The 18,844-nt window shown below is 37.1% G+C and overlaps 3 protein-coding genes across 3 annotated transcripts in view; 2 read left to right on the plus strand and 1 right to left on the minus strand.

Annotated features, from left to right (window-relative positions):
* The window catches only part of LOC111411151, a 4,117-nt gene extending 3,227 nt beyond the window's left edge, over positions 1-890 (plus strand). The window contains exons 3-4 of the mRNA XM_023041710.1: positions 468-552; positions 778-890. Coding sequence (XP_022897478.1) covers positions 468-552; positions 778-890 — 198 coding nt within the window. The remainder of the gene's footprint in view (positions 1-467; positions 553-777) is intronic.
* A 9,508-nt stretch (positions 891-10,398) lies between these two features.
* LOC111409967 (dnaJ homolog subfamily B member 6-like) lies at positions 10,399-12,066 on the plus strand. Its single transcript, XM_023040101.1, has 5 exons — positions 10,399-10,802; positions 10,908-10,995; positions 11,173-11,240; positions 11,565-11,624; positions 11,708-12,066. The coding sequence occupies exons 1-5, from the start codon at positions 10,695-10,697 to the stop codon at positions 11,864-11,866; spliced, it is 483 nt and encodes a 160-aa protein (XP_022895869.1). The 5' UTR covers positions 10,399-10,694; the 3' UTR covers positions 11,867-12,066.
* Positions 12,067-15,069: 3,003 nt separating this feature from the next.
* Positions 15,070-18,817, minus strand: LOC111409968 (calmodulin-binding protein 60 C-like). Its single transcript, XM_023040103.1, has 8 exons — positions 18,489-18,817; positions 18,320-18,395; positions 17,893-17,933; positions 17,274-17,755; positions 16,797-16,957; positions 16,490-16,687; positions 16,036-16,204; positions 15,070-15,933 (listed from the first exon to the last, which is right to left on the minus strand). The coding sequence occupies exons 1-8, from the start codon at positions 18,575-18,577 to the stop codon at positions 15,470-15,472; spliced, it is 1,680 nt and encodes a 559-aa protein (XP_022895871.1). The 5' UTR covers positions 18,578-18,817; the 3' UTR covers positions 15,070-15,469.
* Positions 18,818-18,844: the final 27 nt, after the last annotated feature.

Here is an 18,844-nt window from a genome sequence, read left to right on the forward strand (position 1 = left end):
CTTGGTCTTGAGGAGGGCCGAAGCAGCGGGTCATTCCCCAGGGAAGCTCGAGCCCATCTGGGAATGACCTTTTGAGGTCATACGATAGGTTTGCAAAGGAGCATACAGCCTAAGAGACACTTCGGGTAGACCTCTTCCAAGGCCCTGGAATGCCGATAATCCGAAAATATATTACAAGTAACATTCTCAATGCCATCTGGGAAATTTTCTTTTTATTCCTGCATTTTTAATTCTTCTGAATGTTATTTTTGGTTCTTCGGGCCTACGTGCCCTTGCATTTTATTTCTAGTTTGACGGGCCTGCGTGCCCATGCATGTTTTTCGTTTTCTTTTGTAATGAACTACGTTTGGCTTGATCCCATTTGGGTACGTAGGTAGCTTGGATACAATATAAATCCGAGTCCAGTCCGAGGAATTAATAAATTCAAACCTCGGGTATAACAGCCCTATAGTTTGCTTTGCGTCCAGGAATTACCTAAGCCTTATCCCCGACAAGCCAATGTAAGCCTTGCCCTCGAGCAAGCCACCCTAAGCCTTGTCCTCGACAAGCAATGTAAGCCTTGCCCTCAAGCAAGCAGTCCAAAGCCTTGCCCTGAGCAAGTACCTAGCCTTACCCCGAGCAAGCACCTAAGCCTTGCCCCGCACAAGCACCTAAGCCTTGCCCCGTGCAAGTACCAAAACCTTGGAGCCCATAATCAGCACATCAAAATCATGCAGCACAAGTAAACATCCCGAGTACATACATCCCCGACCATCTATCCTTGAATTTTTGTGTAAGGTTCCAAAGTGAAAGCTCGGGATATACTTTTGTACAGAGGTCGGTCACAATTCTTCGTACACCTTGAGGTTACCACCCCCTCGCGATTAGTCCTCAAGGTAATTCAATACTAACGACGGGATAATTTTACCATCAAGGTGTTAAACTATATCCTGCATTCATCACTGTCCTCGGCCTTATGACATGCTTAAAATCGAATTAATTCTTCTCAATCGTCGAGAATTAATTTATCTTAGACGTCGGGATATTTTTTACCGTCAAGTGTTAAACTATATCCAACATTCACCACTATCCTCAGCATTATGACTTGCTTAAAATCGAAATATTTCTTCTCAATCGTCGAGATAATTAATTTATCGTCGAGATAATTAATCTTCTTAGTCGTCGAGATAATTAATTCTTCTCAGTCGTTGGGATATTAATTAACAAAAGTCCGATGCATATGTTGATGAAATAAAAATGCATCGATAACACAAAATGAGCTCGGTAAAAAGGAAAAACTATTTCCATTAAGATCAGGCATTTTACATCAAAAATTACAAATCAAAATAAATACTCGGGGACTGATCAAATTTAGACGTCGGTGTTCTGACTGCCTTGGGCTTCCTTGACATCGTCACCCTCAATATCGACATCTTCATCCCTAGCATTTTCTTCAGACTCAGAAAGCTGAAGGTCATCAGCCACCTCAAGAATCAACTTCAGATCCTCAGGGCGAGCATCTGGCCTCAGGCGAATAAAAGCTCAAGCTTCCTTCAAGGCATGAAAGTATGAGCCCATAGCATACTCGCCCTTCAACTCGTTGAAGACGTCAGACTTCTTAAAGTCCTCGATCGCATCATCTCGAGCATCGGCCAGCTTTGAATCCAATTCTTTTTTAGTGCGCTCGAGCTCGAGTTTGAGGTGCTCAGCCTCGTCCTTTGCAGTACCGGCCTCATCCTGAGCATTGCGAAGATCATTTCTCATCTGCTCGCGCTCCCTCATCAGTTGAGCACGTTCCTCCTCGAGGTCGGCCATCCTCGGATCCCGAGCAAAAATGGCACTCTCGAGGTCGGCCATCTTTGAAGACTCATCTTTCCCCTTTAAGGAAAGACCTCGAGCTATGCCCAATGTTTGGAAAAAAAGAGCACGGGCAACTTAACCTCGGGAAGTAAAGATTGCAAAAAATAATAAAAATAAAAACTGTCAACAATCTTACCTTCAAGGCCATAGCCTCGAGAGCCCTCAAGCCATTGCTTAAATCGACGTCTGCCCATTCTTGTCAACAATGCTGAGCACGGACTGACACCGAGAGCATCCCTTGGGATTAGTAGGGCCCAGTGGCAGGTATTCATCCTCAAGGTCGACCATGTCAATAGGTCCTCAAGGATGAGGCCCTCGAGGAGTCCCCAGAAGATCTTGTTGCTGAGTTTCCATCCTCCCTACTCCCAGGGACGGTCCTCGGGGCCTTGATGATTCACCGGGCCCACTGGTTTGCTTTTCAAGCCTCGAATCCTGAGGTCTCTTTTGGCCCCTCCTCTGGCCTGGAGCCCAAGCCTAGGGAGCCCTTGACTTCTTGCAAACTGCCTGACGAAGGGCACTTGGGTCAAACGTCATTTCTGCAAAAAATGACACGTTATTAGCACGAGTATTAATAAAAATATAGGTCGAAAAATTAAAGCGTTAAAATCGCGTATCCTACCCTCGATGCCTTTCATGTTCGCAAGCTCAAGGATATCATCCAAGTCATAAACGAGGGGCTCCTCTAGCATTTGCCTATGCCTCTCCAACGACTCAAAATACGCCTGACCCCAACAAAACCTAGCAGTATCGGGCACCCCCCCCACCGAGGACTAAAGGGAACATTGGGATCTTGAGGTATAGCATAAAACCACTTATCCTTCCATCCTTTCAGGGAGCTAGGCATCCTCAGGATTCTAAACCCTCCTCGGGTTGAAAGATAGGCAAAACAAGAGTACTGGGGGAGTTGTTTTAGGTCGAAGACCATCCTACATAAGTCGACATACGGGATAATCCCGAGGTATCTACAAGCAATAAAAAAATGTGTCAACATCCTCCACCCATTCAGCACTAATTATCCCGGACTCATAGTATGCTCGGTCGAAAGTGCGAGGAAAAAAGGATGCAGTGGCCACCTAAATCCCCCTTCAGAGAATCTTTAAAAATGACAAACTCTCCTTCCCGAGCAATAGCTACCCTATCCTCATCCCCGGGAGATCTAATATCACAGTTCGGCATCAGGCTGAACTCCCTAGCAGTCACCACTATTAAGTGCTCCTTAAACCTACACGGTTGGTCGGGGTATACTAACAGTGTCGAGATATTCTGAGCTCGAGGATTAGCACTTATGGGGATGGCCATAGGTATTATTGACTGCCCTAAGTCCTGGGTTGGGGTTCCCGAACTCGAGGATGACGTATCACTATCACTGCTTGACATCCTATCTTAAATTTAGACTTTTCTAAAAACAAACAACTTAAAGTCTTGAGGACTCACCTTATCCCGACGACTCCAACAAGGCTTACTGATAGTAAAAAAGTAAAAAATGAATAGGAAATGAGGCTTATATAGGGAAACATGGGTGGGAGGCCAAAGTCGCATCCTGAACCGTTCGATCATGCCACGTGTCCTACATCCTAGGGTCTAAAAGTTACACCGCCTTTGTACTAGGGCTGGCGTCACTACCACATCTGATGTCAGCCCTCACGAATCTTTCCTCTACAATGAATTGTCAGGGGTATTATACCGAGGACTGTAATTTTGATCTTTTGCACCTATCCTCATGCATATAATCGAGCACAGGTGCACGGGGGCCACTGATATTACCAAATATTGTTCCCGACGTATACAAACTCGAGGACTCTATTTCGTCATTTTGTGTATCAGTATGCTCGGGATATATGTGCTCGGGATGTCTTTCACATGCCCGAGCTCTTGACCCAAGAGTTTGTGGAACGTCATTCGACGTGTTCTCGGGATTATGACCTCGACATGTCCTCGGCGTCAATGCCTTATCCAATGAGAAATTTATTCTGACTTAAACTCCTCAACCTATGTCTCCTATGCCCAGAAGAACTCTATTAAATAATTGGTATCCCGGTTATACCACAATTCAAACTCATATCTCGCGTAGGACTCATTGGTATAAGATTGCAAAATCAAGCTGTCCTATTACAAGTGCACTACGGAATCCTAGTATGAACACACCACCTACCTCTATAAATACAAAGCCCTTAATCATTATTCAGGTACGTTTTACATAATTTTTAGTTCATAGGCTTACGCACAAATTCTCTCTCTGACTTAAGCATCGGAGAGGCGATGAGGACACACCTCGACGCCTTTGTTTCATGTACCGGAAGATCACATTCGTGCTCGTCATCAGTCATCCAGCTCAGAATTGCTCAAGTATGATTTTTGGTAGCATCAATCTACATTTTATGGATCATCAGGGGAAGATCACAATCTGGATAATTTTGCGAAGTCTCGCCAAATTGAGCTACTTCCTTATTTGTTTGAGTGGCTTGTTGGAAATCTCAAGACACTATATCCCGACTTTTACAAGGAACATATAGAATGTAAAGATTCTCTGGCAGAATCAAGCTTGCCAAAGGAGATCCTACAAGGATTATTACGCAAATGTCTTGTGTTGTCTTTGTCCTGGAAACAAAAAGCTGATGGATTCGGTCCTTGTTCTTCCACAGATGACAGGAGACAACTCTACTCTGTAAGCTCAAAAAGATGGCTTCCCTGTGGGTGTCAAATTCCCACATTAGCGATGAAAACTCCATTGATTCTCACAATGAGATTCTTCTTTCCGAACAAGAAGATTTTATTCGTCGAGCTGAAGAGAAATCCAAGTTGATCAGACATCTTCAAACGAAGGGCACTGATGTAAAACCTACAGACTCCAATGTGGAAGTTAATAGCCGATGGGTTGTTACAAAGTCATGGAAGCCATGTCCTATAGGCATGCTCCCTCACAATCTTGGCTTCTCTGGCCGTCTTTCGGTTCTCGACTGCAATGACAAACCCAGAGAAGCTAGAAAAGTATCAGATGGCGAGGTGCGTTGGGGACTAAATCAGTGTGGTAAAAGGGAAGCTGATTGTCTGAATGAAGAATTGGATAGCGCATTTATTAAGAAAGTGAAGGAGAATGAAGCAGATCGTGAATCTTACGATAAGAATGATACTCTCTCTAAAGAGGCTAGGGGTCACCTGATGGTCGATGGAGTCTGGAAAAAAGTTACAGAGGAAGAATTGCTTGCTATCTCATCGACTGTAAGATTATTAGTTTAGTCACAGCTGTAATGGTTCTCTTATACTACTATTATCAATTTTGAAATTACAGAGAACATCCGGTGAAATAGCAAGAAACTACGCTCAGCAATCTCCAAAATTAGCTATCGGCTAATCTCTTTGGATAACTATTTATTTATTTCGATCTGCAATTCATTATTTATTACTCTTTGGTCAGCACACTCGCAAGGTTATCATTTGAGTTTACACAGTCTCGATTTAAAAAATTCGGTGTTATTTTTAACTTAAATTCGGGATGTAAACGGTTCGATTTTTAGTGCTTTTGAGAGTTTTCCAAACCAAACCATTTTAAACAGTTTTGCAAATCTCAAATCAAATCAATTGTTTCAATACGCAAATTAAACCATAATTTTCGATTTGATTTTGTTTCAAATTGCAATTCAGAGAATTTTTAAGAAAAATTTCCTCTAATCCTGAAAATACTTAAATTTATATCTCAAATTTAAAAAATAAATAAATATTCTTAACTATGAAAGGCATGTTACCAACTGAAAGAGAATGCTAGACAAAGCAAACAAGTAAGATTCACTAATGATTTTCATGAAGAATACTACTTTTGACAAAGTTCAATTAAAAGATATAAAGACTTAATTCGATGGGTTGAGAAAATCTTTAGCTTGTGCATGTTTTGTTACTTGTTTGATATGACCTTGTTTGGCAATCAAAATGTGTTTTTTTTTTTTTTTTTTTTTTTTTTTCAGCTGACAACAAATACCCTAGAGAGAGTGTCACCTCTTACGCATCCAGTGTGAAATGTGTTGGTTGGGTATCTAAGCTGCCCGGCAAAAATTTCTACTTTTTTGCTTGGGTTATATTAACAAAGGCCTCAAGGGAACCCAACCTTTCGGGCCTCAATCCCAAAAGTGAAGTAAGGTATGGGCTTTTCTCATCAAACTGGAGTGTCCAACTATTCTTTGACGGGCTTTTTAGCTATACACCCTATTTTGTGACGAGGAAATTACATCACAGCAAGTATTTAAAGATTACAATTCATAAATCGGGCATCAAGTTTATTTGTTCAAATATTAGGTATTAATTTAATTCACTACCCAAAGCCTAAATTAATTCACCCGCCAACATTCACTACTCAAACCCTAATTATTTTCTCTCCTACTTTCCCTCTTCTTCCCATCCTCTCTCTATCTCTATATCTCCCTGTCATACAAGGCTGTTGTCGCCAAAGACCACACTGGAGCTCGTCGTTGGGAACAATGAGCGACGCTCACTGCGATCACCTCTTCTTTCCATCCTCTCCATCACACATGGCCGCCATTACCAAAGACCACAGTAGATCTAGTTGGTGGTGGTGTTGATAGTGTGTGGTTGGATGCGGTGGTGGTGGGTGTGTGCTGCAGGTGCGATGGTGTTGGGGGCATGGCGACGACATTGCCAGTGTGTGGTGTGTGCTTGGTCGATAGGTTCAGATTTGGTTGGTGGTGGTGGTGGTGATATGGTGGTCATAGTATCGTGTTGCTATTGTTGGTGGTAGTTGCGACGGTGACGAGATGGAATGAAGAGTGTTTGTGACCAACCATTTGATGAATTTGTGACCAAGTATTGGTGGTGGAACGAGATCGGGGGTTGGGTGTTTGGTTTATGTGACCAACTATTTGATTCTTTGTAACTAACTATTAAATTGTGATCTTAAAATTTGATAATATGTGATCAACAAATTTGAAAATGTTTGATCGATAGATAAACTGTGACCTCTAAAATTTTAGATTTGTGACATCGAATTTGATAATATGTGACCTATAATTATGTACTTATGACTATTAATTGTATATTGTGACCTTATTATATTTAATTAATAAAATATTTTTAATGAACAAATAATTACCTGATTTTTCCATTTTTAGCCCTTGTTTGAGCTATATTATTTTCATAAGAATGCATTTTTAAATAGTAAGTACACCAAAAATCATATACTTCACATACTTGTGAGGAATTGATAGATGCCAAATTAAACAAATCATGTGTCATATTTTTATTTTTTCTGAATTTAACGCTTATGGGTCACACGCTATAAATTTGACATAATTTCGAGAAAACACAAGTCACATTCGACACAACTTTGAGGACGAAACATATGCCAAACCTGATCCTTTTGGTACATATTCATCATAACTTAGTAGAAAAACATACCACAAAGACGTCAATGTCACATTACAGACTGTATGCACTTGCAAAGTTTTCTCAAATTTTAGCACTCGTTTATAGCAATTTTTCACTAAAAAAAATTAATTTTTTACCCGATATTTCACTATTTCAACCACTATTTTTTACTTCTTCTCTCACAAGTATGATTCACTTTTCTTTCTAACGATCAAAAAATCAATTCTTATAATCATTACCGAACAGATCCTTATTATTTGTAAAAACGTAAACTTAAATTATGGTAGTTACAAAATTGTCCCTAATTAAAATCACGTGTTGGGTTGGTGGTTGGCATGAAACTTTTATTACGAGAGGTCTCATGATCATATCCAATTGCTATGAATTTTTAAAACGCTTTAATTTAATTGGGCAATTGGTTCGAACCAAGTCAGAAGTGCACTACAAAACTACGATTAGACCAAAATTTGATAAGTTCACTTGCAAACTATCCAATTGAAATTAATTGGGGGTATTGCTAACTAGTTTGTGGGATTTTTAGGCTAATCAGCTGGCTTTTAAAACTATAGGTAAAAGAACCCTGCACTTTCTTGTGAGTGAGGAACATCCAAATCAATAGCTAGACTTTTTCTGGCCAAAGAATTCAGATCACGACCAGCAAATACTTAATCGACCTAAGTTGCCTTCTGATAGGGTGACATGTTTCCTGACGTGATGAAAGACTAAATGTACCGTGATGAAAGATTCATGTTATTCTGAATATCGCCCAATAAACTTGCATAACAAAACCTCAAATAGCGACAACTTAATCGACAGAGGTCGCACTTTGACATGGCGAAGTGTCTTGACATGATGAACAAAATTAAATATGCCACCACTGGAGAAATCAATCAAAAAAAAAATTATATAAATATTTGTAACCCAAGCATTACACACGTTTAATGTGCATGCGGTGGGAGTTTCCTCATTTAAGGCTGATGGCAAACAGCTGCTTATCACATAGAGTAATGCCATTAAGCACTATTGACGTTAAAACATTATTCTATGTGACATTAATGTGATATTAAATGAAATATATAATTAAATGAGTCATTTAGCGTCACTTATAGTCACGTCACCTTACATTTCATTGAGTCTATTATGTGACGTCACCTAAACTAGTGTTATAGCACTAGTTATGATGAATAACATTATTCTATCATTTAAGCTTGATATCCAATTGGCGTTGTTTAAGGAAATATTTCCATTTTCCTTTCTCATAGAAATCGCCATAATAGCAAGATTTCTGTCTGATAAGCCCCTATTTGGTTTGACTAAAAATTAAATTTTAAGAAGTTTTGACAACAAAACGATGATATACGTGATTAAAATTTTGATAAAAGTTATAGGTCTCATAAATGTATGATTTACAATGAGTTTGAGAGATTTTTTTTTTTTTTTTTTTAAATTAAGGGGTAAACAGAGACTTAGCAATTGTTTTGTGGAGATTAAAATCAGATTTTTAGTAGATTTTTTGATAAAATTTAATGAAATGTGCGGTTGAAATTAATTGTTGATTTTGACTTAAAATTTTAAATGAATTTTAATCCAAGCAAAACAAGGGCTCAATCTTTTGTTAACAAAATGAGAAAGGGGGAAAAAATCATAAATCAAATATTAAGTATCACCAATTCCGCCGTTTGGCCCTCATTCTTTCCAAATTTTAATGGTTGGAATAGTATTTTTTTAAAAATGCGTGGTTGAAAAAGAATGAAAAGATTTTTATTTGTGTGTAATATTATTTTATAAAAGATTGTGTGGTTGAAAATAAGAGAGAAAAAAATGAGAGCCAAACGGGGGCTCAATTTTTAGGTCTTAAGTTTAAAAATGCAGATATTTATTTATTAATCAAAAATATTTTTTTAATTAAATGTAATAAGGTCACAAATATATAATTAGCCCTTGTTTTAAGAATGCATTTTTTCTTCTAAATTCATTTTCTAACACACGTTTTTCTATAAAATAATTATACACATATTTCAAAAACTTTTCCTTACCTTTTAACCAAACATTCTCCAAAAAATCACTATTCCATAATATATTTTTATCCCAAAAATAGAAATTAAATAAGGGCTTAATGATCACATGTACATAATTATACGTCACAACTTATTTATTGATTACATATTATCAAATTAATTGGTCACAAATAACAAATTAATTTCTCCCACCCCGCCCTCGCTACAACACCACTACAACCACCGCCAACAACAATAACAAAAAGGACCACCACTACACAACCGTAGTCTACACTACACCACCGCCCACGGATTTGTCACCGCCACACCACTACCACAACCATCACAAAAACAAAAACAAAAACGACCACAATCACACAACCGACACTTGCACCATACCATCACACAATCATTGTCTGCACATCAGATAACCATCACCCGCATATTTGCCCCCTCCACAACACCACCACAACCACCGCCAACAACAACAAAACAACCCCTACCAAGCAACTATCGCGTGCACCACACCACCACACAAAGATCTGCCACCTACACCATCATTGCCAACAACAAAATGACCACCACTACACGATCATCGCCTACATCACACCACACAACTGCTGCTTCCACTACACCATCGCACACGGATCTGCCCATGACACAACGCTATCGTAGCCGCACAATCGCATTGAGTGCCGCTTACTGCTCTAGTGACGAGTTCCAGTGTGGCCTCTGGCTACGACAACCATGTATTATAGGAGATATAGAGACAGAGAGAGAGGATGGGAAGAAGAGGAAATGTAGGGGGGAGAATATAATTAGGGTTTGGGTGTGAACGTTGGAGGGTGAATTAATTTATGGTTCGAGTAGTGAATTAAATTAATATTGATATTTGAACAAATAGATTTGATATCTGATTTATGAATTGTAATATTTAAATACTTGTTGTGGTATAATTTCCTCGATGAGAAATAAGTTTAAAAAATTTGTCAAAATTCCGGATCCAATGTGATCACCCGTTTCTGTTTGTTTGACGGGGCCCATTATACTCGGATCACACCTTTCGTCCACGACCCGGAAAACAAGAGGGGAGCTTGTGCGTGTAACAATGAGAAAACCCAATGGCCACCGTCGTAATTTTGTACACGCTGGGGGTCAAACTCTAAAACCTTCAATAAAATATCTTCTCCACCCTCTAAAGTCCGAACGTCTGGAAGTTTCTTTCTGCGTCAGATTCTCTCTTGCTATCTTGCGCCAGATATTTTCAGCCCAACATTGCCACTCTTTCCTTACAAATTTGCAATTTCTCCTAATTCAGCTACGTCCATTGTTTTGCTTTCGTGTCAAAAACTTTTGCTAAAATCTATGTATGCTTGAGCAAGCACAATTCATTGCTGATTGTCCGTGTTCGGCAGCCTTTGATTTTAAATCGTGGCACAGTTTTCTCAAACTTGAGATTTTGGATTCCCGGTAGAAGAATTTGGTATGGATCGAGAAGGAGGTTCCAAAGGATCGTGCTATTACTCCGTGCTTGGAATTCGCAGGGATGCCTCCTTCTCTGACATCCGCTCTGCTTATCACAAGCTCGCCCTGGTAATTCCACCTTTCATAAGCCTTCGTTTTCCAATTAATGAATTATTTTTGCCGTTGTGAATGAATTATGAATATGACCAATTTTCTGATTTTTTGTTGTTAAAGAAATGGCATCCAGATAGGTGTTCGAAAAACTCTTCGGACGTCGGAGAATACAAACGCCGCTTCCAGAGAATCCAAGAAGCCTATTCAGGTTTATTCAAAAAAAAAAAAAAAAGGAGTAAATTTTTTTCATTCATTTTGACAAATTCTTATGCAGAATCGATCAACGTGGTATAATCTATTAATAATCCAGCGAAATGTTATGTTAACTTCTTGTGATTTTTTTCATGTTGAATATTTCCGTTGCTGCGGCGGCGGCCGGTGGCAGTGCTGTCTGATCAGGGGAAGAGATCAATGTACGACGCCGGATTCCTCGATCTGTTTGAGGAGGATGAGGTGCGCAGTATAAATATCTAAGATATTTTCTCCCGGCTTTGATTTTTCCCATTGTAGTAACATGCGACGCCGTTTCACACTCCCTAAATCCTCTTTTTTTCTTTTTTGTTTTAAAGCTGAATCATTTCAGAAAAATTTCATTGTGCTTTGTGCATATAAGATTGTACTTTCTACTTTATTGGTTTTTCGTCAAATACTTGTCTGAATTATAAATTTTCCTATAAATTTTATTGTAGACAAATAAAGACGATGTTTTAATAAAAACATATCGTCGGTGCGAAGTTAAAAAAAAAAAGTCTCTATCTAACATAGTATTTGATACAGGGCATGGGTGATTTTCTGCATGATCTGATGAATATAATGGAGGAAAATGTTGGGGCTGAGGTTTGGAATCTCTTACATTTTCAAGGATCGAAATTCTAAGTTTCAATGAATTTTGTTCTAATTTGTAAATTATATTTTTGAAGGAGGAGAGTCTAGAGGATCTTCAGAAAACATTTGTGGATTTGTTCGGTGAGGATTTGGTCAACATGATGCAGGAGACTGATAATCGAACGGTGAGAAAGAGGACACGTGATCATGGAAACAATGCGAGGGTTAAACCGAAACGTAGCACCAATGTTTAGACTTTCTACCCAATCCTGCCCTTTTGTGTACTTAATTACCAATCAAATGTGTTTATTGGGATGAGGGTAGATTAGGTAAGTTAAAAAGGACTATCTATTTAGATTTTTTCGTGCGTACTGTTTGGTGGGTGCCAAGACTTTTTGGTTGTGTAATAAAGTTACTTTCATTTGGATATTTAATTGCGTTTCTTTGAAGTAAATTATTGTTGCTTAAATAAGTCAATTAATATTAATTAATTTTCTGAATTCAAGCAACTAATAAATGCTAAATATGTAGCTTTCGTTTGACAGTCTTCACCTTTGCTCACTTTTTTTTTTTTTTAACTTATATTCTAACTTTTTATCACATTTTTATCGTAGATTAATTATGTCTTATCTCAATGATGGTTCCTTTAAATATATCATTGAGGATGACATAAACATAACTTATGTTGTCCATTATAATTTGAATAAGCAAAATGAATAGCAAATACAAATGTTCGATAAAATATTTGTTCCTTGATTTAAAGTAATATTTGGATAGGATTGGTCATCAAGAATAAATATGATAAAAATTTGGAACATAAATTTGACGATGAGAAATGTTTGAAGACTTGTGATTAAAATACAGTGCGACAAACAATACTTATAGGGTAAATATGATTATCCATAATAATTTTTGAAACACAACATCTAGATTTTAAAATAAGTGAAACCTCCTTTATTAGTATAAAAATTCTTCAGTTTACTCTTTTCTGTCAAGTTAAAAAATATTATAAAAAAGGAATAAAATTGATCCAAAGTTTTAACTAGAAAAAAAATAATAATAATAAGAAAAAACTTTGAATTTTCCAATTTGACATTCTTTATCTTATTTTTTGTAAATCAATAAAAATATTTTTAACTTATTACAGTATAACTATTTGGATCATTATATTCAAATCACATTTTTTATTAATCACAACATGTAATTGAAATAAATATTTACAACATTTACTCATATTTGCACCTATGTCCCCATTGTTTTTGTCACATACATTTTCAACATTCTCTTAATTTGAACGTCTTATCTCGGATGATGGTTTTTCATCCAAAAAATGTTAGGATAGAAAAAAAAAATGATTTATTTATCTCTCTTATTTTTAAATAAACAATAAATACAAAATTTTGACAAAAATATTTATCTGTCATTGTAATGAAAATTGATAGAATATTTGGAAAGAAAACATCATCAGAAATAAGACGTGATAATTAGTTGAAGGTCAAAAGTTAAAATGCAATGAAACATTGTTATGGTGGTTCGCATGCGGGAAAACCTCTTGCCTACATAAAGGGGAATGAACCTCGTCGTCCTCGATAGGTGAAGCAAATGGCTAGCCTGTTTTCCTTCAATAAATTATCTTTCCGATCGCTCAACACCTACTTTAGCGGATAAAAGAGGGGCTTGCATGATTTTTCAAAGAAGACAAGAACATTGTAACTCATATTCCCATCGCATGATATGCCTTATTTGGAGAGACCACGGAATATTTGAGGATTCTTGCCTCCGCATGGTAATGCAGGAGCACACTTGAAAATGGAGTGGCCTAGATTAGTATGAGGTCGATTCCCAAGCTTGATTTTAAGTGATACTAGGTGAATTATATTTGTACCAATCATTTACAACTTTTGGATAAAGTTCGACAATACTTTATACCAAATGGTGTGGGGTCCATTTCCATGTTTGCAAAAGTCATTACAAGGGAAACAAAATACAATAAAGATCAACTTATTGTCATGATCGAATTATAAACAGTCAATACGAGTCTAAAAAGTTTGAAAGGTCATAAGTACGGTTCGCTTTAGTCCCGTATAAATACTCCATGGAAATTCATAGGAAAAAATTAACATACTAGCCAACACTCTTTCCATTTATCTCACTCACAATCAAATATTTTTTCTTTTTTATAATTATTTCTTAAAGTTACACTCTTGGGCGGTGGAGATTGCCTTGGGTTTTGAACTTTGTTAATATTTGGACAAATATTGGAAGCCACGAAAGCATCATCTTCCTTGTTCTTTTTCGAGCACTTCATGTGATTGTGACGTCTCAGTCCGCACCGTATTCAGTTGTAACGAAAATTGCGGTCACTTGTTAAGTGTACAACCGTGCTGTGTGTACAGACAGGCTTTATACAGAAGCCTGTCAGAACACACATATAGGAGGTGAGTGGGCGTATTTTTTGACAATTTTTTATTCACGGTGAGTTTCACATGAGAGTAGTTTGCCCAAATTCTGTGGAAAAACTTCTGTACAAATGACATTCTCCCTAAGTGTAAATGAGTTGAATCCAATCGATTTGATGAGACAAGTCTAGATTTGACTAAACTCTTTTAAGTTTTCAATCTACGCTAAACGTTATATTAGGACAGTAAACAAATAAAAATCGATGAAATTCTAGATCATTTAACCACAATAAAGATCATTTTCAAGAAAACTCCAAAAGTTCCATCATCGATCGAGAATGAGAAATTCGCTGAAAAAATCGCGATATCTACTATCAAAATCCTATACTATAGTGTAACGCTTGGATCTTGACAAAAAGTGCCAAAATAAAGGGGACTTAGTTGCAAATAAAGCTAAGTAATTGCGTTGGTCCATTTTTTATAAATCCCTCGTGTATATGTATTTCTATAGCCAGCTCAATTCCTCATGTATTCATAAAATAAAATCATAAAGAAATTACCTTTAAAGTTATAGAATTTAGCTATGGACGTCTTTGCAAAATTAGTCTCTAACAACAAAATCGTTCTAAATTATTGTTAAATCAGCATGCGATCCTCACAAATCATGTATCACTTCCAAATCTAGACGCTAATCTAAGTTAGAAAATGAAATCTAACTTAATAAAGTCAAACTTATATAGGTCATGATGACGTAACAGACATGTAGACGGTTTTGTTGTTTGAGGATTGATTGTACAAATTATAATAAAAAAGTGTAGAATATCTTGCTCTTTTCTTATAAGTTGGAAAACCAATTTGCTACACGGGCATATGTTTAAGACCAGTCGTACCATTAAGCTTTCGGATATTAGCTTGCATTTGAAACTGATTTGTGTAAACGTGCTCTTCATTCTTCCCACTGAGAAAACAAATTTAAGACGTGTGAAAAAGATTAGTTGTACAAAGTAATTATTTAAAAAAAACTTATTTACAAAGGAAATATTATTCTGAGATGAAGATGTGAGAACTGCACTTTCTACAAGTACGAATAAACATTTGATGCATTAAAGACCACATAACAACAATACAATACAAATAAACATTTGATGCATGAAAGACCACATAACAACAATACAATACAACAAAGTACTGGATCGACCAAGACAGCATCCGGAAGCTTAACAAAGACACTTGCCATTCCTTCCACAGGCAAATCTTCACGGATGCTTGATCTAAACCCGACTATCCTTGCAAGAAACTCTATACAATATCCCTTTGTTGCACTTACAGGAATTCAGCAAAGGGTAATATTACGACTCTCACTATATAGACTATTATACAGATATAACCTGTTGCTAGAGAAAGCGCTCGACTCTTATGCTTTTGTGGTCATTTTTCTAAGGATGGAATGATATAAATTTACATATGGCCGTAGAGTTGCTTCCATTTTCTTGCAGCAACATTCCTCCTAATCAAATGCCACTTAACCACAGCCAGAACCTTACACCATCTTGTTTTGTGCTTCCTGTTCCTGGGGAAACGAATTCCATGATTGGAAGAGAAAGGGCCCATTTCTTGGGTGGTTGAACCCAGAAACAATTCATTCCCTTGGAATGCTGAGGATTCAACCAGAAAATTATCGGCACTTGGATCATTAATTGACATATACGAGCCCACATAATTACCTCCAGAAGCCCAAGTATCTGCTCCCATATAGGATTCGCTTTGAGAATCACTCATCCCAAAATTGTTTCCAGATGTCGAATTAAATTCTTGCATTTGACAAGAACTCTCTCCAAAAGACACTTCAAATGGACTATATTCTCGTTCCACTTTGTAATTATGTAATGAAGTTGTTGGATGAGCAGGGTTCATCTGCATTTCTAGTTGATACATGAAGAAAAAATTTCTTTCAGTCAAATTCAAGATAATTTATAGGCTGAGAAGAAAAGGCAACAGAGAGAAGGGTTCAATGGTTAAGTTACCTTGTTGAACTGGGAAATTAGCATTCTGCACATATGTAGTAGTATAATTAAGATTGTCTGCTCCCACACTCGGCAATAGCATCGGGTAGCCACCAGCTGATTGATCATCGACAGGCACCAAGTCCTTTATGTTTCTATAAGCATGCTGCTTCAGATTTTCCACCACTTGCTATCCACAAAATAGGGATGTCAAATTAGTCTATATTAGAATGTCAAATTAGTCTCACCAAAAAAGGGCTTTTCTGCCGCACATTTGCTACTGCTAAAATGGGATGCAGTACTTATTAAAACATACATGCACAGGCCATTAAATTCTCAAATGTTTGACATCGGCATAGTCATAGGCAAAATAACAATTACTGAAATGACTAATTTCATGCCACTGAAACAAAAGCATTCCACTCGAGCCAGACAAAGAAAAATCATAAAAAAGGTCGAGGATGAAGATACCAACCATCTGATATGCATTGAGTTTTTCAAAGGGGATGTAATTTTGTCCATAAAAAGTAGCTCCTACAAGCTTATAGACGCAGTTGAAGAAAAGTCTAATTTCATGTGCACCACTGTACAAGTACAAGCTGTCATCCAAATTGCAAGTTGTAGCATGCTCGATGATTGTATCCCATGTCTTCTTGTTTGAGATGTTGAGTATCTACAGATTAAAAATGTTCTCTTAGACGGTTTCCCTCAAGAACTTGTGAAGAACACAGATTCCTATCCATTTAATGTCTCAAAGATGATATCATGAATGAGTGTCTTACAGTGCGTAGTGAAGACTCGTCTCTGGCGTACCACCTCAAAAAGTCTCTGAGAGAGGATATACCATTTTGAGCCAACCTTTTATGGGATGGACCGTCTTTAGCTATCTTTACCAAGCGCCATACTTCATCGTCCAAGGATGGCGGGTAGTGTTTCTGGTATGCTAAAAAAAATTATATATCAATAAATAATTTGTTCACGTTTAACTGAAAATATATCAATAAATAATTTGTCCACGTTTAACTGCAAATATAGGTCACTTAAAATTTCAATGGTTCAACTAGAAGCATAACATCCTAAGCTTAGCAACCAAACAAATACTTAGTTTAATTTTGTTTACCCAAATCTTACTCCCAATATCAAACTCAAGGAAATTATTATAAAAAGCTTCAAGAATTTAAAAAAGAAAAAATAAATCATCCTCTTCATTAATCACACGCTCACTAATAGTGGAAAAATGATTCAGAAGAAATACTTACACTCTCCACGGTGATCTTTCACTTTGAAGGCTTTGCTTATTCCTTCCCTAATAGTGGAATTATTCTTCACTTTTAAGCCCAACCTAAATCTCCCACTCCTACTCCAGCTTGAATTATCAGTGAAGTTGGCTTCACCAATATAACCTACTCCCTCTTTCAAATGGACTGCCAATTCTCCAGTCACCAACGGCCTTTTTCCTTCTCTATTCGGAACAATTTTACTCACAAACTCTTTCTCTGTCCAGTTGTTCTGATCATCGGGATTAAAATCACCATCAAGAACAACAACATTGACCTTTAGTGAAGACAACGGTCCAGACGTTATTATGGTCTTGGAACCAGAATCATACAGAACAATTTTGATGGGTCTTCCGCCCTCAGATAGTATCCTATTTCCTGTGAAAATGGTACCCGGCAATTCACAATCAAAACACAGCTGCCATGTTCTTGATCCAGAGCTCTCGATTTGATTTTGTGAGGGTCTACAAGATATAATTATAGCAACGCTTTAGATTACTGATTTAAAATGGGTTGCAACATGACGATTGAAACAATTTTTTTAATATAAAAGCATACGTGATGCATAGAATAGTTAGACTTAATTGATGGATGAACTAACCTCAGAAATGATTGGATTGCACGTTCAATCTCTTCTCGCACCTATTAAGACAATAGAATAGTGAATATAGGAAGTCAATATATGTGCTCTAACTAGTGCATTTCAGTCACTTCTTATCTGGAAAACAACATTTAAATGAAGAATCTATTAGATAAACAAAATTAACTGGTAAAAAGTGCAAAACCTTCCAAAATTTATGTGAAAGAATTGAGGTGTGGCAACCAAACTTCAATTTCATGAAGGAATAACCACAAGAGTATAAACAGGAGGGAAATATTTGAAATCATCAAAATCTTGTCAACTCATAAGGTTCATTTATTAGCATAAAGCCACAAATACGTGATATTTCACAAATATAAAAGTAAAATCTTCTTCAATACAATAAAAAATACGTTGATTGTGACTTAAAAAGAACAAAAGATCATACCACATTTCGGAAGAAGGGTTCAAATTTATGCACAAATTCTTCAACAGCCTGACTATTCTCCAACTCTCCAAAAAGACTGCACGTACCAAGTATAACAGAAACAAAATCAACAAATCAAGAATTCAATCGTCTAACACAACTACAAACATACAAATACTAATCCACCCACGTTGCAAGAAAATGCTGGCGTTTAAATTCACGAGTCGGAAGTTCAGAACCTCCTTCACCCCCTTCCCCAGCTGATCGTTTCAGTACCATTAAAAACCCAAATTCACAAGCTTAAAGAACTGGTTCTAGAGATTATCTAAACTGCCCAACTTCCTCTCCTTTAAATAGATATCAGCAGTGATCAATTTACAAGAAACTACCCAGGAAGCTTCGATTCGTGATTAAACAAAAACACACATCACAAAAGTCAAGAACATGTGACATACATTTATAGCAAAAACACAAACCCCTTTAATCATAATCTAACTAGCCCACAAACCCAATGTGTTAGTGTGTGGGTATGTTGGTTTATGAGGG

This window comes from Olea europaea, chromosome 15, assembly GCF_002742605.1.
Source record: "Olea europaea var. sylvestris chromosome 15, O_europaea_v1, whole genome shotgun sequence".
Taxonomy (NCBI): Eukaryota; Viridiplantae; Streptophyta; class Magnoliopsida; order Lamiales; family Oleaceae; genus Olea; species Olea europaea.

Coding starts and splice junctions, on each gene's coding strand:
- LOC111409968 (XM_023040103.1), bottom strand. CDS start 18,577: ATGGTACTGAAACGATCAGCTGGGGAAGGGGGTGAAGGAGGTTCTGAA. Junction 18,396..18,488: donor CGCCAGCATTTTCTTGCAAC/GTGGGTGGATTA, acceptor TGGTACGTGCAG/TCTTTTTGGAGAGTTGGAGA. Junction 16,688..16,796: donor ACGAGTCTTCACTACGCACT/GTAAGACACTCA, acceptor TTTAATCTGTAG/ATACTCAACATCTCAAACAA.
- LOC111409967 (XM_023040101.1), top strand. CDS start 10,695: ATGGATCGAGAAGGAGGTTCCAAAGGATCGTGCTATTACTCCGTGCTT. Junction 10,803..10,907: donor CTTATCACAAGCTCGCCCTG/GTAATTCCACCT, acceptor TTGTTGTTAAAG/AAATGGCATCCAGATAGGTG. Junction 10,996..11,172: donor AATCCAAGAAGCCTATTCAG/GTTTATTCAAAA, acceptor GGCCGGTGGCAG/TGCTGTCTGATCAGGGGAAG.